Raw genomic sequence first — 24,982 nt, 5'->3', positions numbered from 1 at the left:
GCTAGTTCCCACAAAAGAGGATATTACATAAAATACACTGTCTGAGATCGAGACTCTTCTACAGTAGCTCACAAAGATCTTCTTAATGAAAAGTAAATCCTTGGCAGAAGCTTGTCTTTCTCAGTGACCTAATGTCATTTATATCTAAATGATATTTTAGTCTTTTAGCCCTTATGGAAGTGTTTGCAGTGAGTACATCCTACCCATGCCCAGAAAGAAAAAGTAGGTCATTCTCTCTCTTCAGAGAGGGAATAAGGAGAGAAAGTATGATTGCACCTTTCCTAAAAGGGAAATGTATGTAAGCATGAAACACATATTTGTAATTGAATGATCAAATTCCCTGCTCATGTCTGCCTTAAAGTATGAGAAAAGCCTCAAAAGAGTGATTGTCTGTTATTCAGTCATCATCTAGGCAGTGTGAGCTCCCCTCACTCAAATCCATAACAATTAGAAGAATAATCGCATAGAGAAGTATTTCAGAAGATAGAGATGTGGACTTTAGTTTGAGTGACTTTATTAAATCCCCTCAGACAGAATCACACATACGAATCTCAAAGACTAAAAGAAATCTGAAGCATTTAAATCTACATTTCAGTTTATGTTATGTTTTTTGACAAGATATGTTTCAAGCACATTTGATTAGTAGAGACCAGGAGTGAAAGCAATCCATCTAGATTCTGCGTCAAGGAATTGAATACAGCCTTCCTTTGGTGGTCTGGCATTAAAAGCTCTCAAGAATCCTCTGAGTTGAATCAATTCTTTGTGTAGACTACTGTAATGATGACAGAAAGCAACAAGATAAGTGGACTTGGTCATACACTACCATGACTGCAAAACTTTCAAGCCTCTGTCTCAACTTATTTGTAGTAATTGTTCTGAGTGAAGATGTCCCAGTCAAACTGGAAAGTCACCCTCACCCAAATGCCTTCAAGCTCAAGAAACTCTTTCCTTAAAATTTAGAAAGGATTTTCCAACCCCTTTGCTAGCTGATTCTTGTTTCTACTACTAATAAATGGTGCACCTCATAGAATGTCTCTGACCTGCAACAAAGACAAAGATTAGTAAAATCAAGCCCCTGAAGAAGCCTGCTTAAATTATCATACCATTTTTCATTGTTGCAGACTTAAAATGAGACCTTAATTTAGCTTATTTGTATACAGAAAAAGTGGTGTAAGTGTTGAACACATTCTACAGTTATTAAAGCATCTAGCATTGTGTGACTCTGGTTTGCGAATGACTCTGCTTCAAGAGTAAAATTAATTTTAAAAAAGATGTATCCGGTCCTTCACTGTGCAAAAGGACAGCATCTCACTAAGCATTAAATTATTAATTATTAAATTAAATTATGCAACAAGGCTATCTTTATTATCTTAGGTTGTTATTTTGCCTGCTTTTTGAAACTGTGATGATAATTCTGTTCGCGTTACATTGGCTATAAATGTTTTTATTTCATGTTTCTTCTTTATAGAAAGAAAATAAAAACCACCCCTTATCCTATATAGAGAAGAATGTAATTCCTGGAATCTTTTCTTCCAAATTCAAGGCATTTGAGCAAATGATAGCCTTGCTCTGTAGAGAAAGAGGCCTCTCCATCAGCATAATCAGGAAGACTGTAGGTTGGACTGGATGACCTTTAAAGGTCCCTTCCAACCCAAACTATTCTATGATTCTTTGAATGGGAAACAGGGAGGTGTTATGATTTCCAATCACCATAAAAAGAGCTGGGAAGAATTGCACCACTGGAAAAAAGTCTTGAGGATCCTTTGAGCCAAACCACTTCTTCATGTAGACTAATGACCATGGAAAGCAACAAGATAGGTGAACTTGCTCATAGAAGGACTACCGTGACTGCATATCTTTCAAGCTTCTGGCTCAACTTGTTTGTAATAATTCTTCTGGATGAAGAAGATTCAGTACGTTAGTCTTTTGCTAGCCCACGCTTGCTTCCAAAACCAACTGCATGTCCACCTCACCTGTGCTGAGAGTGTACAGTTTAGAAACTCCTGTCTGTTCTGAGATATCTGTTGTATACATACTTATTCTGGACCTGGTTGTTCTACAATAAGAAAGCAATAGATTTTTCTCTTTTTCTCACATTTTTAGTGCTGTTTTGTGGCTCTGAGATACTGGCTTTTTTTGAGCACATAAATGTTTACGAGTTTATATCCTTTAAATCTCTGAACTGTTTGATGTTTACCCAGCACTTTAGATGGATGGTGGATCTCATTCTGAACCATCCTCAAGATGGCTAGATTTCCTGGGAAGCTCTAGTGCAGGGAACAGAAGACAGAACTAATGAGTTGAAGATGGCATGACCACATCTAGATTGATTTTTTTTTCCAAATTTGATGAGATGAGGACATTCTGAGAAAAAGGCAAGAACACACAAAGTCTTGATTAACTGGTATCAAATCACAGGATGTAATTTTCAGGGGATTCTTGATAATAACTAACTAAATCTAAAACAAACATAGAACATCATTGGAAGAAGAAGGAATTGAAGGTTTTTCATTACAGGAAAAGTATGAATTTAAAATAACAATAATAATAAGGGAAAGCAGTCCATCTGAGGAGGTATCAGTCTTTTTTTTTTTTTCTTTTAAGATTGGCAGCATCTCCAAACAAAGGAGCACAAAACATCTTGTAAGAGAACAGAACGTTTCTTTTGTTCCAAGGTCCTTTATTGCTACCAAAGTCAATGTGTAAGAGTATTTTCATCAGACTAAAAATCTACAGAGTGGAACAAAAAAAAATAAGTGAGCAGTACAAGACTCTGGATGTCAGAAGACCCAAGGACTCACCATCTCCCCTGCTGTCTGAGGAAAGGTCTGTGTGTCAGTCACCTGGTCTTTCTGCTGCACAGATATCTCTGTGCACATGACTGAGGAAAGACAACAATGTTTCAGGTCAAAAATATAAAATAGCATCTCTTCTACTGCATCTTTGTCACTGTGTTTTAGTGTTGAGCCAATTACAGCATCAGTAGATACTGGCTGCAGTTATTCTCTGGGCTCTGATTGAGCAATATTTAGTTAATTCAAAGAAACACAGTTACTTACATCAGTAGGACTTCTCTCACTAGATAATTTAATATTAGGATTTGATCCACTCTCATTAAAATAAACATTTTTCTTTGCTTTAGTTTTTAAAAAAATACTTCTTGTCCATAATGTAATGGATGCATTTCTTATATAAGCCTATTACTGTCTCTTACTTTGAACTGAAAACTCTTAATTAAAAGAGCAAATGAAACAACTGCTAGACTTGCATCCCGTGACAATTTATTAGAAAAATAAAGGTCAGCTTTCCTTGAAGACAATGTGTGCTTGAGATTAATGCAAATAGAGATTCTTATTCTGAAATCAAATTTAAAGTGGAAAATCACTTAATTTGTGCAATGATCTATGCACAGATTGCAAAGCAATGGGCCTAGAACTTGCATGCAAAAAGTAATTGAATTGGTAAAAAATTATTTGCAATGTTCTGGTACTGTGATATCTAAAAATCAAAACAAGAAATCTGAGAAAAAGATTAGATATATTTTTTTCTGTTCCATTTCTACTTTCTTAAATATTACCTCGAAAGTAGATTTGTTTATAAAAAATGAGCAAGAATTACTATAAAGTGATTTTATCTGAATATATGGAGGATATTTTGGTATTTACTACACAGAATGTTTTTTCAGAGCATATTTTATATATCCTGGCCCACTAAAAGTGCTCATCATTTACTCCACGCTGATATTTCTATTTAAGCGTTAGGGCATGGCCTAAATTAGATGATATTTATTTGTATTGGAAAAGCTCCCAGGGGCCCTAGTCACATTACCATCGAGTCATTCACTATGCACAGTCTTTGCTCCAAAGAGTTTACAAGATAACTGTTAAATGCAGATGATTTAGGTTTTGGAGCAGTGTACTCTCATTGAAACAATCTGTTTCTCAAGCACGCAACCTCCTACTCACTCATTCACAGATTTGCCAGCACTTGGTCCCATTTTCTCAGTTGGAAATGACACAGTGCTTTGCACCACATGAAGCCCTCACAGGCTTCTTATCATCCCTTCTGCTCAATGGGTTGATGCCACTGTAATAGGACAACAGGTCAGCTGGGGAGGACATTTCCCACTCAAGATGCTGGGTGGGAACGCCAGAGCTTTGGCTTCTGATCTTGACTCTGCCGTGAACTCTGCGCAACCATGAGCAAATCACTTCGGGCTAGCTCCAAAAATGGTGCTGTGGTTATCTGAGAAGGTAAAACTGGTCCTTGCTTGGTAGGCACTTCCAACACACTGACATGATCAGGCTGCTCACCATCCATGCTTGTAGTGACTGCATCACTCTAAAACAAAAGCAACAGGACCTAAAATCCGGGTGAAGTCGTCCTGTAGCTGGAAATGCTGTGATTCCTCTCTGCAAAAGATGGATTAAAGCTTTTGTCTAGTTAGTGTATTTAGTCTGTGAGCTGTGCAGAACAGGATTTCTCTACGTGCTGTCTTGCCTATACAAGCAGTATCTGTTACAATGGGATCCTGATCTCATCTTTACACAGTAGTGTAAAGTTACAGTTTCCAAGTTCATAGTCAACAGTAATCCCACCCAGACACTTCAGTGACAGTCATGTTTGTGCATGGTAGGACAGACTCCGCTCTTACTAGGAAGAATAACTGGCAAGGTTTGACCTTCTCTTCTGATTCTTCACACTCACTGCCTCATCTCTGGTATTGATAGAAAGCAATCTGGTAGATGTAAGCTTTAAAGGAACTCAAAAGCTTTTCAAACATATGCTCTGAAATGAATCCACCTAAGCTGTCATCCTCAAGTATTCAGGGTTCATTTGGCAAATTTGTCACACCAAGAACCTTTCATATGACTACTCCTGAATGTCATTAAGCTCGACCACTGCTTTGGAAAGGAGTGCTCTCAGCTCACATAACTAAGAAGTCCTAAGAAGTCTGCCTTCTCTATTTACCCACCATTTCTTTGTCTTGTTTCAAGACAGGGTTGTACTCGGTCTTATAACAGCTGCCTAAACCCCTTCCTAAGAACAAGCCTCCTCCACATCTCCTCTTTTCCGTTCCTGTGCTCTTGGTAAAAGCCCGGGACTGTACCAGTCCTGGACCAATTCTGAGTACAGACACTATGAAACATCATGATTTTCAGTGGAGTAAATAAGACCCTGTAGTGGTGAATGCTGAAATTCTTTTTATTACATCTGTTATGCTAGATTTGGATCAGGATAATGGAAAAGTCATACACTAACTCACTATATTCCGTAATCCTTGAGGATCTCTTTTAATAAGGGGATTAATTGTAAGAGCTGATAAATTGATGTGTGGCTTAGAGCACATTATGATTTCCACTGCAACTAGGAGCAATATCACTATCACTTAAATCTATCAGCTGTCTCTGCAATTTTAATAAAGCAGGAGCTTTCTCTCCCAAAAGGAAAGAAAACCAAAGGAAAATTAAAGTAAACTTTTCCTTGGCCATTAGAATTTTGGTTAGTATGTAGTGGTATTGGTTTGGAAGATTTGTTGTAGAAAAGCAATCTGTGGTATTCTGAGCATGTGGCCACTGTAGGTTTAAGTATGTCTATGTTTTATAAATTTTTCACATATCTGATTTTGTAGTCAAGAAGAGAAAGTGGAGAAAAAAAAACCACACATGAGAAAAAGAGTTCACTCACTGTCTTATCCCTTGACATGGAGGAACACAATCAAAATCCTCTGTATATGTGCATTAATCATTGTCAATAATTCTGTAACCATCAGAGTTCTGGTCTGTTAATAAGTCTAAGACCCCATGGAGGAGACATCATTGCCTGTCTATGCATTTGGCTATCAGTTAGCACGATAGCCCTCATCAGAAATTTCGGATTATTAGTTCAAAACTAAAGTAGGTGTTCATCTTCTTTATAAGAAGGTATTGTTGATGAAACAGAACGGGTCTATCACTCTGGTACACCTGGTGCACCATGTGAGATCCCCATATGTACTCATGTGTCACCTTTTTGTGAAAACTGAAGGATGCTGTACCTGAAGTGGCATGGAGACACTTGCGGAGGTTACTTTACTCTAGATTGCTAATGTTTAGCTGAAGTAAAACGTTGTAGTGAGATAGTGGCTAAAGGAAATTATGATGTAAAGTCTCTCTTCAGGACTGTTTTCCTTTCAAGTGTCTGATTTTGGTAGACCAGCAGAGAAGCAGAATGAATTTCCTGATCTCAGTCCAAGCACATAATACATCTATTTTAGAGGATATCTAGGTCCAAAAAGACTGTGATGTTAGCATGTCTCTGCCACTGTGCAGACGTAAATGAGCAAACCTAATTTGAGGAGTTGAATACTAATGCTTCCAGAATTCCAGGTCAGATGATTGCCAGTAATTTCTTCTGTTCTTTCATTCATCATTAAAAAAAGAAATAAAAACAATGGCATGATGGTGGTGTGAATTAATGCTTTTTACTTCACAACTATGGTTAATTAGAAATGTACATTAAAACAATAACTGATGTTCAGTTTTGCCTAGTAACTTCTGATAGTAAATAAACAGATTATAACACCAAGAATTACATCTACAAATGTACTTGGCCTATAGATCCATCACTAAAAAAAAAAAAAAAGGAAAAAAATCAGACCACTTACTTGCCTTTGCAGATTACCTTCAACATGCTTGGCAAAGCAACCTACCAAAGGTCAAGATAGTCCCAGTGACAAAACTGAGTGGACAGAAAAATAGCCTTATCTTTCATTAGATTTAACTCTAGCTTCTCCCATGCTGAAGAGTCCAGCTAACCAATTTCTATTCCAAGCTCCCATTAAATCTGTAGAAAAACTCTACTGATTGCATACCTTTAGGATAAAGTTTCAAAATGCTCAAGTTACATATAAAGGGCAAGAGAAAGGAAAAAAAAACAACAGAGAAAGAGAAATAAAAAATACACAGACTATTTGACAAAATAAATAACTAAATATGGCCCATTGTGTAATTTGGGAATTTCTCAAGTCAATTGTAGTAGGGTATTTTGTATACCCAGATGCATTTGTAAGGCTTTAGAATGAAGGCTGTCATTTAGCATTGCACTTATATCCAAGAATAGTATTCACATGAGATGTCGTTTATCATCAATTTATGATACTTTCATATTAAACAATAATTCAGGTTCCAGTGCCAGATGCAAAGTGTCCGAATATCTTGCATAAAGTCAGGCTTGAACCTGGGTATTGTGTAGGATTTTGGAGCTGTGCAACAGAACAGTTCATTTTCTGCCACAATACTGTGCTAAAATAGGTTTTCTTCTTTGTTTTTCTTTCAGGATTTTTATCAACATCTTTTGTCTATATATTTTAAAAATTTCTTAAGGGTTCTAACAGTTTCTCATTACACTATTTAAAGCAGATGCATCGTGTACACATATTTTGAAAGTGATACAGTCACTGTTCTATTTTGTATTTGGGGGTGCATATGTGCGCCTCAGATGCTTTCTTCTAACATTAGCTCTGGATATATATTCAAAATGGGGGGTCTTATTTTCTGAGCAGTGGGAACAATAAAAGGGTAGAAGTTGAGTTTGAAACTCTAAAGAGATCACTTGATTATTTTTAAGAGGAGGTCTAAGCAACAGGTTCAGAAAAGCTGTTTTATTTCACAGACTATTGGAATAAGTTGGCTATTAATAGAGGAGCAGAAATGTCTGCATACGATGAAACATTATTAAGCATAATAGTTTAAAAAGTTAAAATAAGATTATACCTTTGCATGCTTGTGTTGCCAGGGCACTTTGGTCCTTTAAAAAGGACCTTGAATAATGTAAAGTTTTCTAATGCGAAAAACAAGTACCCAGCATCTGTCACTGCAACACTGGACTCAGAAAGAGAAAATATAGGTAGATAAACGATTAATTAATATATTTGGATAAACATATATTGACTAAGAAAAAAGCAATGCATAATAAAAATGCAATCGTTTTTTTATGAGAAAGATTGACAGGTTTGTGTGAGGAAATGCAATACAGTATCTACAAAATTAGCTATATCCCATTTAGGCTATATCATAAAGCTGAATGTTTACTCAGTGCATGCATTATGTACACTGTGCATTATGATTTCTTGATCTAGTTATATCTTGCTAAATGTCGTGGTTTTGTTAGTTAGGGGGGGCCTAAGGTGGTAGCTTCTGTAGGAAACTGCTAGAAGTCGCTCCCCTTTGTTCAGTGAACTCGGCCGGGCCTAGGGCGGACACACTGCTGGCCAAGGCCGAGCTGATTGGTAGCAGAATGTTCCGTGATAACACCTCTGCGATAACGTATTTAAGAATGGGAAAACAGAAAAAAAAAGAGAGAAGAGAAGATGTGAAGAAGCTGAGCGGGGGCAGAGGCGCAGGCCTCATGGGCCTTGCAGGCCTCACCCTCTAGCCTCTCGCCAGGCAGCCAACTGGGCCCGACTCGGTCCAGCCCGGCTGCAAGAAAATAGCAGGATAATGAGACAGAGAACAAGATAACCTCCATCCACCCCTCCCTCTTCCCAAGCTTAACATTATCTCTACTACCTTCCCCCCCACCAAGCGGCACAGGGGGGAAGAGGGAATGGGGGTTGCAGTCAGTTCATCATACGTTGTTTTACGCCGCTGCTTCATGGTCGGGGGAAGAACTCCTCACATTCCTCCCCTGCTCCATTGTGGGGTCCCTCCCACGGGCCACAGTCCTTTGTGGAACTGCTCCAGCGTGGGTCATCTCTTCCACGGGTGCAGTCTTTCCAGAACAGCTGTCCCAGCGGGCCCTCCACGGGCCACAGCTGCCTTCAGGCATCCACCTCCCCCGGTATGGGGTCCTTCACGGGCTCCAAGTGGATCTCTGCTCCTCCGTGGACCTCCATGTGGCATCAGTTGCATGATGTGTAGAGGGGACTTTCCCTTTGAACATCCAGCCTAGCACTGGCAGTCGGGGTGCCAGGAGGAGCTGTGCTTCAGTACCAATCACTTCTGAAGCAGCTCGAACTCCTTTGTATGCTGCCAGTATCTCTTTTTCAGTTGGAGTATAGCAGGCCTCAGATCCTCTATATCCCCGGCTCCAAAAGTCTAGGGGTCAACCTCGAGTCTCCCCTGGTGTTCTCTGCCAAAGACTCCAGGTAGGGCCATTCTCCCCGGCTGCGGTGTAGAGGATGTTTTTAACATCCGGAAAAATTAGTGAGGTCTGGTAGAGACAAAAGAAACAGAATAGGAAATGTACCTGTTTTTTTACTTTAGTGAATCTGTTAGCCGCTGAACTAGCTGATTCTGAGATTGAACTGCTTTGGCTGAAACCAAGGCTGCTATAGTAATTGATTCAAGGTGATGAAGCGGAAATCTATATAAAGACTGTATGAGAGTGGTGTGAATTGATAGGAAGCTTCGAGATTGTTTGCTCTTAAAAGCTGAGTCAGCTTCATTTCCCAGTTGTTATAATTTTCCATCAATATGTTTATATGGAAATCAATATTGTAATTTGAACATTTAACCCCAAATGACTGTTTGTAGTTTACCCGCAATCTTTTTTTTTTTTTTTTTTTGAGTAGTAAAAATAGAAAGTTTCACAGTTTTGATTAGGTTGCTTTGGATATTTTTGCCATGTCAGGTACCTGACAGCCTTCAGAGATGACTGAAGACTTATCTGCAATTACAATTGGACTTCATGACCTTAAAGGCCTTTTCCAGCCTAAATGATTCTATGATTCTATAATCTGTTCTATCTACTGTCTTTTCAATGCTTATTAAGAAAGGGTCTGAGTAGCTGCTGGTCCTGTATGGTTTGCTTCTCAGTTGAAACCAACATATTGTGTTAATTCCCCCTTCTGTTTAATAAATGGAAGAAATTCATCATTTACAACTTAGAAATAGGAATAGTAATTATTTGATAAAAGACAGTATTGAAGACTATGAGACCTTAATTTGAACCTCAGCTGAACACTGCGTTGTCCTACTGCTGCAAACTAAACTCCCAAAAGAAGAGCATTTCCGCACAGTGCTGTTGGCAGAGGCAGCCTGCAACCTTGCATGAGTGAGATCTAAGACAAGCAAAGGACGTTACAAACAGAAGCCACTGAAAATCACATTTTTAAATTAAGCTGCAAGCTATACTCAAAATTCTACAAACAAAATTGAAAATACTTTCTCTCCGTCAGAGTTTCAAATTGTGCCCTTAGTTCCTCTAGTATCAAAGCAAGGACAGAGTGCAAAAAAGCAATTTCTTTTGATGAATTACATGATTACATTCTGATTCAACTTTTATTATATCCTGTAACACTTAACACAGAGTGTCACTAGAAACATTAAAATTGCTATAAATCTTGCGTATAAAAGCATGAAATCTCATTGCTGTGTTAAACAATCGTGCGGTTTCTGACTATTCAGAAAGTTCTGCTTCATTTCTGTTTATTAATTGCATTTGAGAACAGTGGAACTGCTGCCTGTTCTTTTTGCCTGAACGCGGTGCCTAATAGGCACTCACATCCTTGATTTACCTGACAGATTTCTGGAAGTGGTGGTATACAGCTATGATTTTGGAGCAACGATACATTTCACTGTCTTGGCATGCAGCAGGCAGTTGTGCTTTAGGACTCAAATCATATTAAAAGCTTGGAGGCTTTACCATAGACTTGCCTGGGATGGACCATAGGTTCCTAGTTCACCCCTCCCTTTGTTTCTTAAGGAAAACTTTTGTTTCTGATCTGGAAAGAATCATCACCTATCTGTCTAGACTTGCTTCTCACACACATGCCACAACTGTCCTGAAGTTAGAAGTTAAATTATGCTCATTGGTTTCAAACAAAAATGTTTTATTTCTATTTAGAATAAATAAAATGAATGAAATATAAATCAGAAATAAAATTTAGAATTCAAATGCTATTTGAAGCATTTGCCTCACAACCAGGATCTGAAAAAAAACCCTTCAACATTTAAGATTAACTCTTCTGAGAAACACTCCCTGACTCCTGTTTAAGTCACATTTGGGTCATTATTTGATGATCTAAGTGAGACTTAAGTTAAACAAAGGCTATATGCACTTCTCTGCTGCTTTGAAATTTAAGCGTACATCTATGCAGCTTACGACATCTTTTGCTTCCAATTTTTTAGTGTGGGAGCAGAAGCACCTATGTCTATTTTCAGAAGTGAGCTAGCATTTCTCCATATAAATCTTTCTGACAAGAATGGAGATTTAGGCTCCTGATACCATTTCCAAAAATAATGTATTTGTTCCTTGATTCCTTTATTCAAGATCATATCACGTTAGCAGAGAAGCTGAGCACCTGATATGTAATCAATAAATGTGAGCATTTCACAGAAGCAAATTGCCCTCTGAGGAGGAATTGATCCTTAAAGATCATATTTTAAAAAATGTTCTATCTTTATGAATAAGAGATGGGGGTCATGTTAGAGTAATACAAAACAGATGGGAAAAGAGATACTATATAATGAAATGCATTCATACGTGTCCCCTCCTGCTATCTTAATTATATATCAGCACACAAGACCGCAAGTGTTTCACTGCTTACAACTGAGGTTTTCGTATGTTCCCATGTCATTAAGATGGGAAGTCTCATAGAAAGTTTGTTGCATTTGTGCTTTTGCATTCTTACATTACTTAAGCATGCTTTGAAATCCTCCTGCATTTCCATAAAATTCTAGATGCACCAGATTTGTCTGAGACACGTGGTGATAGCACCCCAGCATCTGAGATTAATTCCTACAGATTCAGAGCTAGAATTTAGGTTTAACAAAAAGGGGAGACACCATTCTGTAAGTCTGCTGATTTTTAATGGAACTTTCCTTAGGTCATCTGTCTACAACAAATTAAAGTAAGCAAATAACAATGTGCAGTAGAAAAGCTTGTAATTTAAGAATTATATGGCTGACACATGTGAAGAAACTATGCCATCATTTTTCATCAGTCTTTCTTGTATCTTTGAAGAATTTAATGTAATGCGAGAGCTCCCAAAAATAGATTATAAAAATTGTCTGCAGTTTGAAATCCATCAAATTCTTTCTTTTATAGATAAGCTTCAGCACTGGGGACAAAATAAAGGCTATTTGAGAGACAGATAGATCTCATTTCAAAGAAAGTGAGCTTGCTGGGAAGCTTACAAGATGCAGAAAACTTACATTGCAGAGAAAGTTAGTTCTGGACATTGATCCTGCTGCACTAAAGAAGCATTCCCCAGCACAGGGAATAGTCATGGCTGTACAGACTGATGTACAAAGTCCACCACTTCATCTTACTCCTGATGTTTTCCTTAAAACAAGGAAAATGTGATTTCACTTAGTGCTGATAGAACAGTAAAATGCTGCCTGGACCAAAACTGATCATACGCAACTCATATGCTGTACCTCAAACACGCATGTAAGACTTGTGGGGTACCTTACACTGCAAAGCTTTTATTAGTTCTCTGTGACTCAGTAAATCTTTCCTGAAAGCCTGCTTTTAGCACTATTATCACCACGCCATCAAGACCTGTGAGCACAGACAGTGGCAGTGCTCCCATTAGGAATGATACACCTCCTTTGCTTCCTTGGGAACTTGTGTCTTCTTCCTTGGTGATGCAAAATGAGTAGGGATTAGTGAAGCAATTCAGCTGGGATTTGCAGCAAAGTCCAAGGACATTAGACATCCATTGCAGGTGGGGGAAATTTAACCACTAACTGTCCAATAAACCAAAAAGAATGGCAAAAGCCCATCTTTCCTTTGTCTCTTCCTGGAAAAACCTGAATTTCTGGGCCCTGAGCAGCAGAGACAGTATCTGTGATATAAGGCTAGGAAATTCACAACTGAAGTGTTGAGAAAGCTTTGGTGATTTGGGATGGCTAGCTACCTTTGTTCATGAAAGACCTTATGAGGACTGCCATTCAGCAACGATTGCCATTTGTTACCCATTCCTCATGGAAAACTTAAAAGGTCCCAGGCTGGGGTAAACAGGATCACTCCAACAAGGGTTTAGACTCTCCTTCTCCAAGGTTCAGACTCAAAGCTTGGACAAAGCAGACTCCTTTTTTAATTTCTTTATGAATTCTTATGGAATGCAAAACCCTGCCCTGGGCACAAAATACGTGTCCTGTCTTTGGGGACATAGAATGCATACTTTATTCTCTCTTTCTCTCTCTTCAGTATATCTTTTTATATACTGTACTAGACATATGTAAATCAATATATGTACACTGTCACAAACTTAGGACGAGAGGAAATGGCTTCAAGTTGTGATAGGGGAGGTTTAGATTGGATATTAGGAAAAATTTATTTACTGAAAGAGTGGTCAGGCACTGGAACAGGTTGCCCAGGGAATTGGTGGAGTCACCATCTCTTGAGGTGTTCAAAAAAACATGTAGACATGGCACTTCAGGACATGGTTAAGTAGACATGGTGGTGTTAGGTTGATGGCTGGACTCGATGATCTTAGAGGTCTTGTACAACCTTAAAGATTGTATTCTGGGATTCTATGATTGCGCCTGATTGTAAGATACAAAACATATTGAAGAGAAACTAGGTAACAAAAAAGTTAAGAAAATGCTTTTTATCAAAATAACAAAGCCTCATATGTTTAAAAAACTATTTGGAAGTGACTCAGTGATACGCTTAATCTGAAATGCAATATTTGGTATGGTTTCAGAGTAGTTGCTACTAATTGTTACAAGAAAGAGTGTTTTTGTGTGTGTTTATGCAGGCACGGTGGGATGGCCTGACAGGGCGCATAACCTTCAACAAAACGGATGGCCTACGGAAGGATTTTGATTTGGACATTATTAGCCTCAAGGAGGAAGGAACAGAAAAGGTAACCAGATCTTTTGTAAAACAATGATGGAAAGCTAGCTTGACAGGGGCATGGGAAAGTCCATTCTCCTCAAACTGAATCTCCTGTGCTTGGGGTAAAACCCCCTATTCTCAAGATTATTTAAGTCAAAGTTAAAACCGAGCTACTAAGATTATTTTATTATTTTACAGTGCATACCTTGCATTTTGAGGTATGGGATAGGAATTTGGGACTGGAAATAATTATCTAAATGTAAATAATTATTTTAAATGGACATTATCTTCAGTTTTTGCCACTGTAACTTGATGTGATAAATTTGTATATATAGATAAAACCTAGACTTATCTTACATGTACTGCTTTTAATAAATGTGACATGAGGGAGAGAGGAAAGAAGGTGCCTGAGTAATAACCTCAAAAAGAGCTGAGATGTTCAAAATTCTTCAGTTTTTGAGATTAGATCAGTTCTCTTTCCCTCACATCCCTAAGTGCTTATCATAAATTGTGCTGAAATGGTGAGACTACAGGGGACTAAGTGATTCTTAGCATCTTTGTTTGAAAACAGACAGTTCTGCCTGATACAATTTCAGAAGCTAGTTCTGTGTTCAAACAAAAGACAAATAAAATTCATGTTCCTTCAGGACACTGAGGGAAGCATACCTGTGTAAAAAAAAAAATCCATGTCAAAAGATCTTGTTTTCCTTGCCTTACCACTTATAAATTCTCCTGAAGATGAAGAGGTGTAAGGCAGGGAGCACTCTGACTTGCAGAGACCATAAGAAGAAGCCCAAAGCCATGGACACTTTTGGCAGCATGTTTCATGCTGCTGGCATCCGAACCCTGCCATCGCCAGCTGGGGCCTGTACTGAAGACCAAGGGGGACTTGGGGGGCCCTCAGCCAGCAAACGTGGACTCCTGACAGGCACCACAGGGCTTCCTCCACCACCACATAGCAGGTGGCTGCTGTGGGCATCCAAAAATCCCTGATACAGGTAACACCACCAGCTCATGTCAGCTGGAGACAGCATTGTCCCTTGCTCTGTGTGCACTGACTTGACTCCAAATGATAGTTGCTGATGGGTTATTTGAGACTCTAAACATAATTGCTCCCACACAGCTCTCCAGACTGGTCCTCTTTTCATTTTTAATGAAGCACTCTGTTTATTTTTCTCTGTACCAAGGCTGCTGGCGAGGTTTCTAATCATTTATATAAAGTGTGGAAGAAGGTTTGTACACAGACGGGTGATGCAAAAAACTTTTGGGCTGAGTCTTCAGACTCATCCTTTAGGTTTTGATAGTGACTCTCATGTTGCAGTTTAGAGACAACAGTCTATCTGAAGCTTGAATTTGTCTAGTAGAATAAGTTTTATTCCAAGTCGAGATGTGTTGTTTTGAGAGGGATTTTAATGCTACAGAGTAGACCGATGCAAAACATCCTGTAGCACTCTTTTCGTGTTCTTATAAAGCACGTACTTAATAACCTTGTTTTAAACTTCAGTGATTCAGACTAAAGCACAAAGGCCCCCATTTCCCTCGTTACTGGTGAATAGATCATCCTACCTGACATGTAGAACGCTATTGAGCCAATCTCGCTTTTGACTCCAGGCATTCGGTGTTACACTGAATTGATTTAAGCCAAATTATAATTGGTTCAGAGCACAGGCTTGCTGAGAAGGGCATATGACACCTCTCACACTTGTCACTAAACTGCAATAAATCCCCCGGGTTCACCATAGTGATGTACTACCTTTGCCTCATTCTTCCAGTGCCCCTCTGACCTCCTCCATCGCTCTAATCAAGGTTGACCTGCGGTGTCATTCTTTTATCCAGATGTAGAGTGGTCTTCTGATGTATTTTGTATGCACTGTGACTGTGTCGCTCCATGTTCTTCGTGGTTGTTCTCCTCTTTCCTGCTGCCAGCCAACAAAAACATATCAAGTCAGTAACAGCGAGCAGAACGGCTTTTTGATTAACTCAGCCACCTTGGTGCAAACTCAAGGATACTGTTTATTTACTATATTCCTGGCACAGGCTGTCTTAATATTCAACATTTTATTTCGTGTATACTTTCCAGATCAGTTTCCCAACCTGATCTAGTTTTGGTAACAAAGGGAATGACTGATAAATGCCTGAAAAATTATTTTTTTTAAAAAATGAGATGACTATCCTCATTAAGCATACATTGGAAAAAACATTTGTGAAAGGCAAAAGCAATGGCACCCAGGTACACAAACCCAAAGTTTGTTTGAAATTGTACAGTTATTATCCCAAATCCACACTCAGCATGCACAAACCAATCTGCTGGGTTTGGTACAAAGGCAACACCATCTCTGCCTCAGTTAATGACCAAAGAAAAAGAGTCCAGCCTGGGTCTGAAAAGACTGAGCATCTGATGGCAGATGGAGACCTTCAGTACACAGGACAAGTCAGTGGGTGTTGTCTTAGACTTCTTGACAGCTTCACTGGCAATTCCAGCCAGGAAGATCTGAAAGTGGATCCCTCCCGGGTAGAGCTGAAACATACTGGCACAGCAACTCTGTGGATGGCCAATGTCAGCCCTCCAAGCCATCCGTCTGGTGCTCTGTGCAAATGTCCAACGTGGAACAAACTGCCTAAGCCAGCCCTCTTGCCTGGAATTTTCTCATGTCAGCCCTCAGCCACATTGTGTGTGTAAATCTAAAGGCAAAAAAAAAAACCCCTGAAGATACTTTCAGACTGTGTTTATATTGAGTAAATATTTATCTGAATAAATCAACATGGTTATAATTTCTGCCCTCACAAGGTGTAGATCCAAATCCACTGAAATCATGAAGGTTTTTCCCTTGAGGCTTTGGATTGGACATTAAATACTGCAATTCTTTACTACCTCTGGGCCTTTGGCCACTTGTATTTACTGAGCAAAGACTCATCAGTTGGTGAAACAGTATCACCTTGCTAGCTCTGTCACATATAGTAGTCAAGAAATGACAGAATCATCTTTGCTATACCTGCTGAAGGCACAGCAGAAGCAAAATGCCGGTGCATCCATCAATCTACTTCAACATATTTATTCAAACTTTTAATCTGTTGTATTGCCATATGTTTCAACTCTACCATTTACAAAATTTTTTTTAAAAAATAAAATTGACCTTTGACATTTTTTAGCAGGAAACAAATTCAACACATTCCACTTTTGTAGCAAATTGGCTAACGCACCACTGTATTGACATGCCATATACTCTTACAGCTTATTCATTTCCACCTGCTTTTTAAAGGGCGGTGTGTTCCCTGTGTTTTCTAAATCAACCGTGTGATGTTGCTGCCTTACTCAGATCTACGGCCGTTTCCCTTCTCTAGCATTTCGTACTGCTGGTGTCTCTTTCTATGGTGACTACAGCCAGTGCACTCTTCCTTGGTGGCAAGCATTTAGAGAAATGTTTCAGCTCACTGTGACCGGGCAGCCGCTCACTCACTCTCTTCTGTGCAGATTGGGGTTTGGAACTCATACAGTGGCCTTAACATGACGGACAGCAACAAGGACCGATCGACCAACATCACGGACTCCTTGGCCAACCGAACGCTCATCGTCACCACCATTTTGGTAAGTCTCGCTGGGTGGAGCTGACACCACCTGCCACACTGTAGGATGCAGGCGTTGCTGACAGTGTGTTGCAGGGCTCTCTGCAGCCACCTTTGCCACCTCCACCCTGCAATCCACAGCTGTTTCCTGCCATGCTAAACAATGTTTTGTTAAAAGAGCCTGTATTCAAGCAAATTTTTTTATAGACTCAGAATTGACATACACATTCATCTACGCACAAGATTGATTCAAAAATACCCCACTGCCAATGAAAGGCTCTTGGGAACCTCCGCCACCAAAATCATTTAGCTTACTTCAATATTTCAGGGATGAACCCTGTATATTTTTCTTCCCAGAAGAATTAGCACACACAAATACTCAGCTTCGTAGTCAGTGCTTATACAGCCTTCCTTTTTACTGAAAATGAGATGAAGAGGACTGAAGGAAAGTAGCAAACAGTGCATTGACAGATTGAGGTATGTCCTTACTGTGACAAATGGAAAATATGCAACTGGCTTTTCATGAGTTGTTCTGCCTCGTGCTTTCTCCCTGGCCCAATTTTTTCAATTATTTTGCCTAATTCCTCAGGAATAGGGAAAGACCTCAAAGGCTGCCTCTACACTCCTTTTCTATTGCCAGAGGTCTGTTGCCACATTAAACTGCAGAAACCTACTTGCCCTGATCTTCTTCTATCCAAAAGCTTGTGGAAAAAAAAAAAAGCAACAAGGTACTCTGCAATCTACCTATGCTGTTTTCCATTCTGTCATGTGAATACTTGCTCAACTCACAGCTATTTTGTATATTTGAAGATTTTTTTCAGTAAAGATTTATTTCTAACAGAACATAAAATTTTAGATTCCGCTTATGATTCTTTTTCTGTTATTTAGGCTTCTCTCTCCTTCAATATCCCTTCCTGTCCCTGGGGGTGGGACAATGTAGACTAGAGATCTTGGGTCTGATTTTGGAGCTGATAAACACTCCCTTAATTAAAGCTCTTGGGAGCTATGAATGGTCTGTTCCACTGAAAATTAGGGCCCTTATGCTTATCGCTAATGGATTCAATCAATTTGTTAACACACCGAAAACAGCTTTTAATGGATGTGGTAAATTACTTATTTCCATCTAATTGCAATCCATTTATGAAATATTAACATAATTTAGAGAAACAGATATAATCTGAAACAAACCTCATTTCTATTGCTACATGTCTACTGTCTTTTTCTATAGGAAGATCCCTATGTTATGTACAAGAAGTCTGACAAGCCCTTGTATGGAAATGACAGATTTGAGGGTTATTGCCTGGACTTACTGAAGGAGCTGTCAAATATTTTAGGCTTCATCTATGAGGTCAAACTAGTTTCTGATGGTAAATATGGAGCCCAGAATGACAAAGGAGAGTGGAATGGGATGGTCAAAGAACTCATAGATCATGTAAGATTGAATCCTTCTCTCTTTATTGTCCTTTCACCTGTGGTATTTTATATGAAGCCAGCCCAAATGAAATATTTGCTTTAGTTTTCTTTTTTTTTCAGAGCCATTGGTTTGTTTTTATTGCCATTTGTCAGAGTAGGAAGTCATGTCAGTACATCTGAACCAACAGTTTGCAGGTGTTGGGGGAACCTTCATCTGTGGTGGGGCAGCAGGCACTGAGGCACAGGTCTTGCCCACCCCTTTGCTACAAACTCCAATGGCAAGGGCTGAGCTTCCAGCTCACCTCTGCCCTGTGGCAGCCTCTGATCTGTGGATGTAGTCCCTGCCCAGACACCCTGGCAGTCCTCGCTCGCTCGTTGCACAGGACCGAGCCCCATGTCCCTGGTCATACCTCTCCTACTCACGTGCAAGTCACAAATATCCCTCTGCCTGCAAAAAGAGGAAATAGATTGTAATGTACTAAACAATAAACTAGCAATGTTAAATTTTGTGACACACTTCAGATTTATAGTCAAATTTGGTTTAGCTTTTAATACTTGAGGGAAAAAAATGGAAGGAATAGTAGTGCATGTGCTGAACGTGAAAAAGAATGAGTATTTTCCCATTTGTGTTTTCAGAAAGCTGATCTGGCTGTTGCTCCTCTCACTATTACCTATGTAAGAGAGAAAGTGATTGATTTTTCCAAGCCCTTCATGACACTGGGAATCAGTATCTTGTACCGGAAGCCCAATGGGACAAACCCTGGTGTTTTCTCCTTTTTAAACCCTCTTTCTCCTGATATTTGGATGTATGTTCTCCTAGCCTGCCTTGGAGTCAGTTGTGTTCTCTTTGTCATTGCAAGGTAAGTCAAAGACGTAGTTTTAGATGCGTTCACATTAACTACCTCTCCTTCCATAGGCGTTGCATGAGCTCTGCAAAGTAAATGTGGTATAACACTATCCTAAGGGTTTTATCCAGTCCTAAAACATAACGTTCTAGAAAGTCTCTTGGTATTTTCACATCAGCACTGCTATCATTTTTTTATATAGCAATGTGATGAGATTTTATTTTCCTTAAGGGCCTGAATGGAGAGAAATACCTGACAAAATGTGTCAACATTTCTCTGTCAGTACACAACACGTCAACAGACTACATGTTGAAAAACAGTTTGTATTACTTGCATGTAAGCAGTTCTCTTTTCCAGTAACAGTGCATACAGTTAAAAGATAGGAAAGAGGATATGAACATTTTTTTTGCTGAAGGATGCTAATTAGCGCAGCTAATTTCCCCTTGAAAATACAAGATAATGTGACTGGGAACCTGAGGGAATAATCTGCAAGGTAAGGTATTCTCAAGGCTCTCTCCCGGTGCTGTCCTGAGGTGCACTTTGCCTGTCGGTGGCAGGGTCCCAGTGATGTCCCTGTTATAAACCAGCATGAAATAAACATGCACACACCACCACTTTTCCAAGTGAAGCCAAAGCTCATAAAGTTCTCAAAGGCGGGTATACTACAAAGTTTCTGGGAGGTAGACCAGAGTCACATCTCCAGAGGGCCAGTAGAGCATTCTATACCCTTATCATTGAACTTTACCTTAAAAACTCTGGACAGCTGATACGGTTTCTCAGACTGGATACGAGACGCTTACCATGGCCTCAGAGGCCACAGATCACAGCCTGGGAGTCAGTTGCTCTAGGACTTTGAACAAGAGCAAACCAAGCATGAAATAAAATGAACTTAGAATCTTGTCAGAGGAAATTGGTCATATGAGGCATACTTTTTTCTATACTGCTCAATAAACCCGGACTCCGAACTGGCACAGTTATTGTCCTTTTCTTTAGATAGTGGCCTTGGAATTTCATTTCCAACTCTGTTTATTTTCTCTCATCCTAACCTTCATTTTTTCATTTTCATAATTTAAAACACAAATATTTTTACTAGTATTTCACAGAGATTCATGTTTTGGTTCTTTTTACTGAAGATCCCTAATCAAGCCTTTCCCCACTTCTGTTATGTATTGTTTTGCATATTCATCAACAACTTGTTCCACATTAATAATTTACATGGAAAATAGCCTGAGAAAACCTTTATACTATGAAATATAAGAACTGAAGGGATGAGGAATCATTGGAAGTCCACACATTCACGTCACAGCAAAAGTAACAGAAATACTGGAGTTTTTATTGCAAATTATGGCATTTAGCTTCAAGAAGACAGCAATAAGGTGTATATTCCAATGTATACATACATATACCTTATTCAAAGGTCATAAAATAATTGTAATCCAAATCATTAATTCTGATAATATAGCACGTTGTGCCTGACTTCCACTTCTGTGTGAGCCAGGTCAAATTAAGCTCTTGTTACTTTTCCTCTAATTCATTGTTTTCTTTTAAGCAAGACACAGCCCTGCAAAACCTTTACTCACAAGAGCAGTTGTGCTGAGGATGACTGGCCTCGAACATACATATCTCTGTGGTCCACTTAACAACTTTTGTTCCAGATGGAGAACCTCTGCAAATACTTTGCTTGTTTGTGTGATTCCATACCGGTACCAAAGTAGAGAAATTAGTGGGATTTGCTTTTTCCCTTAAATTGCTGAGACCATGAAGAAGGACGAGAGAGTTAGAGGAGGAGAGGTCGTGGGTTAACTTATTAGTGTTGGCCCTAGGTAAAAGAAAGGGTTCATTCATCCCTGGCAGCTATGGGACTGTATACAATTAGTCATCACTTCCCATAAGCTCTTGCAGTGGCTCACTGTACCATAAATAATAACTCTTACTGTACGCAAATCATGATCTCATTCATGACTAATATTAAATCTGCTCGACTGTGACAGATTGACTTTTCTGCAGTTGTGTGCCAAGACTAAAAACATCCCACAATCCTCTCCACCTCAGAACAGGCGGAAGGGAAAACAAAGCCTGAGTTATCCTCAGCACTCCTATTTTTTGAAATAACAGCATCAAGTTTGCAAGAATAAATAAGCATCAGGGTCCTCTGTCTGCTCACAGAGCTGCCTACACACAGATGCGTGGCCAGGAGCAAACCAAAGGGAAGCGCACGATGCTCACAAATCATCAGCTGTGACACCCGTTTGCTTTTCTCTCTTGGCTGTTAAATGTTGCTCTAAATCACAGTGTAGCCTTTGGGTAAATCCGCAGGTTCACCCTGTGTAACTGTGTTATGTTTTGTTTCTTAAGTCTTTCTTAAAAGCAGTAGTTCCAGCAGCAGCGTAACTAATGAAGCCTCATTTCCCTACAGATTTGTGTGTCACAGTGGATTGTGATCACCAACTGAAGTTTGTTTGTCTGTTTGTTTGCTTTCCCTGCAGCTGAAGGATTTATAGGCGATCTTTCCCATGTGGATTAACTGATAACCTAACGGCTTGTGAACTCATTCTGCAGCTTCTCTCCTAGTGGGGCTACTACTGCCATGTTTCACAGCACTTGCAGGAGCATAATAACCTCTACCTGTTTGTCAAATGTGGCTAAAATTATCTAAAAGGCTTACCTGTCATTGAAGGTATAGATGGTCCCCACACATTCATAGCACACAGCACAAAACCCGGCTTGTAACAGCTTAAATGTATCAAGTTTGCATATCATTCTCATAGCCCACCTATTTCAGGAAAAGAGGAAAAGAAATAGTTAACATAATTTTCTGAATGCTTAATTTTTTTCTGACATAAATGCTTTTTTTTTTTTTTAACTGATGCATAAAACCAGTGCCCAATTAGATTGTGACTGTATAGGCTGAAGTACACAAAACTGTGTTCACATGTCATCTTCATTTACTTTAGATTTCGTGAATTTTAATTTACTACAAGAAGCTACGCTATTCTTACAGTCTATATGTAGACCTGTTCTCCAAATATGTCAGGATTTCTGTAAGATTTGCCAAGAGTTTTAGCAAATATTGGTTAGATTGGTTTTAAGAACCTCAGGAAGCATCCACTTTTTAACACTGACATAGTAAATTAAATGGTTAACAGTATTTTGCCATCAGTTCATGGAAGACAAATATCTGGGAATAATTTTCATAGACTGGGGTAATCTTTCTGTTATTTCTTCAGACTTTTCAGCAGCTGAATAATGTCTCATTTGTCTTTGAGCCTTATGTAGCCCTGTCATGGTTGTATTAATTTTCAAACTCAAACACTGACATTTTTATCATTGTGAAGGGTTACAGACTGACAAAGCTCTTTTCCTAAGTACCCTAGCAGTGAATGAACAAGACATTTTCTGCCAAAATTTCCCTCTGCTGCTAGTGTCGTATCAGCTCTGCTGTTAATGTCGATGGTAGAGCTAGGTAGCTGAGGTAATCACCAGTGGTGAATCATGTCACACAGAGCCTATATAAAAAGGTGCTTGTGACCTCGAGCATCTCACCTTTATCAGAAACCTCAGCATAGCTACTGCTGAAGGTCCAAAGAGGAAGAAAATCAGGGGAAAATGGCCAGGAAAACAGAAAGCCAGCCTCTTCTTAGAGGTCAGCACAGCAATAGACACAACAGAAGAAAATCAGCTTTGTTTCAAGCTGAAAAAGAATTATATACCCTAGTATCACATTAAAATAGATACCCACAACTATAAAAATCTTTCCACTCTGGCAGAAAGAGTTTTGCTGCCAGAATTTCTTTGCCAGTTTCTAGCAACTGCCATTTTGCTCTTTCGGTGATGAAGACATCTGTGTCCAACCTACTGAACGTGGTTGTTGTCTGAACCGGTGCAAGATCCCAGCCTTGGGCTTCTCAGTCAGGTCAGGCAGAGTTATTTGTACACCTTCTTACTGTCCCATGTTAACCTTTTAAGATCCCGTGGGTGAAAACTCAGCACGGGACCTCTTCACTTCTATGGCGGTTGGCAGCTCAGGCAACCTGCAGGTCCCAATCCTGGATCTCTTGTCAAGGATGCATTGCCCTACACATACACAAACGGAGTTGGGAGCAATTTAGTTGCTACACAGCAGTTGCTTCTGTTATTCTAGCACAAATTTGAAACATGTAACTTGGTGGTTGCTTTTCTTTTAACTGATGTATACAGAACTGTTGTAACTTGAATCTGAATACTGTCTTTTGTTACAATTTTTAACACTATCATACTGGTAATGGTAATATTGTGTAGCTAATGGTATCCTAAGCTACATGCTGTTTCAGTTAGTGGGTTCATTACTATCAGAGTTCATTACTTCAGCCAAGCAAGGCACTCCACCATAAACCGTGCATAAATTACATGACTAATTATATTGTTGAAACAGTAATTAAAATGTATTGGCATGACATTGTCAATTAAAGTTATATTCATAAACTTCATGAGAAAGTATGCAGCAAGCCACGCAGCAGTGGGAAGCAAAGGCAGGCAAGGTACCCTGGGGAGAAACGGTCCTTAACGTGGCTCTGCCAAGAGTCGTGCAGAGCAGAAGGGGCACGGTTTGCAGTTGCAGGACAGTGTGCAGAACAGGGCAGAGTTCTTCTGTTAAAAGGCAATCCTCTGTGTAATTCTCTCCCCGCAATGCCAATAAAGTGGCCCTATGGCTTTCAGGCCCTGCAATTGCTCCCAAACTCCTTCAAATAATTGGCAGCCTTTTTTTTTCTGCTGCCGCTGCAGCCTCACACAAAAAGAGCGCATTCAGCATCCAGCATCTTGACTAACGATGATTGCCTTTAGAGGGCTGCTACTCTTTCCTTATTTTCTAAACGCTTTACCAAGGAGCAGCTACGTGGCTTCCAGTTGTCCCTTCACCCCATAAATGTCTGTCTGTCTGTCAGCGGTACGGGCAGGGAAGCCGTGGGGCATTGCAGCAGCCTCACCCTTGAGGGCTCTAACCTGAGAGCGGGAGGAATGAGGGAGTAGCCCTGTGCTGGACCTGGGACTGTGAAAATGGCTCCTGGCATTGCGGCGCTGCTCCACAGCTTGCACGAGGCAGCTGCGAGGAGACATCCCATGAACAGCCTTCCAGCTGAGGTTTTCTTTTTCTTGTTTCCTTCATTAACCTCCTCACTTTGTGCATTGTTCAGCAGGTTTGCTGCCGCTGTGTGTGCTCTATTTGATGTTTACGGATTGTTTCTGTTAACTGCCACAGGTTTACACCATATGAGTGGTATAACCCCCACCCGTGCAACCCAGACTCAGATGTGGTGGAAAACAATTTTACTTTACTAAATAGTTTCTGGTTTGGAGTTGGAGCTCTCATGCAGCAAGGTACACCGGTTACACTTCGTTATCGCACACGTCCC

General features: G+C 39.7%; 1 protein-coding gene across 2 annotated transcripts in view; it reads left to right on the top strand.

Moving 5' to 3' along the window:
• Positions 1 to 24,982, top strand: part of GRIK1 (glutamate ionotropic receptor kainate type subunit 1) — a 175,697-nt gene that overhangs the window by 125,275 nt on the left and 25,440 nt on the right. For both annotated transcript variants that reach the window (XM_086764442.1, XM_086764448.1), the window contains exons 8-12: positions 13,691 to 13,798; positions 17,243 to 17,356; positions 18,563 to 18,766; positions 19,384 to 19,607; positions 24,829 to 24,947. In XM_086764442.1, coding sequence (XP_086620568.1) covers positions 13,691 to 13,798; positions 17,243 to 17,356; positions 18,563 to 18,766; positions 19,384 to 19,607; positions 24,829 to 24,947 — 769 coding nt within the window. The remainder of the gene's footprint in view (positions 1 to 13,690; positions 13,799 to 17,242; positions 17,357 to 18,562; positions 18,767 to 19,383; positions 19,608 to 24,828; positions 24,948 to 24,982) is intronic.

Source organism: Chlamydotis macqueenii, chromosome 1, assembly GCF_036417535.1.
Source record: "Chlamydotis macqueenii isolate bChlMac1 chromosome 1, bChlMac1.mat, whole genome shotgun sequence".
In the NCBI taxonomy this organism is placed as follows: domain Eukaryota; kingdom Metazoa; phylum Chordata; class Aves; order Otidiformes; family Otididae; genus Chlamydotis; species Chlamydotis macqueenii.
Note: the sequence above shows the minus strand (reverse complement) of the source record. Positions and strands in the feature narration are given on the sequence as shown.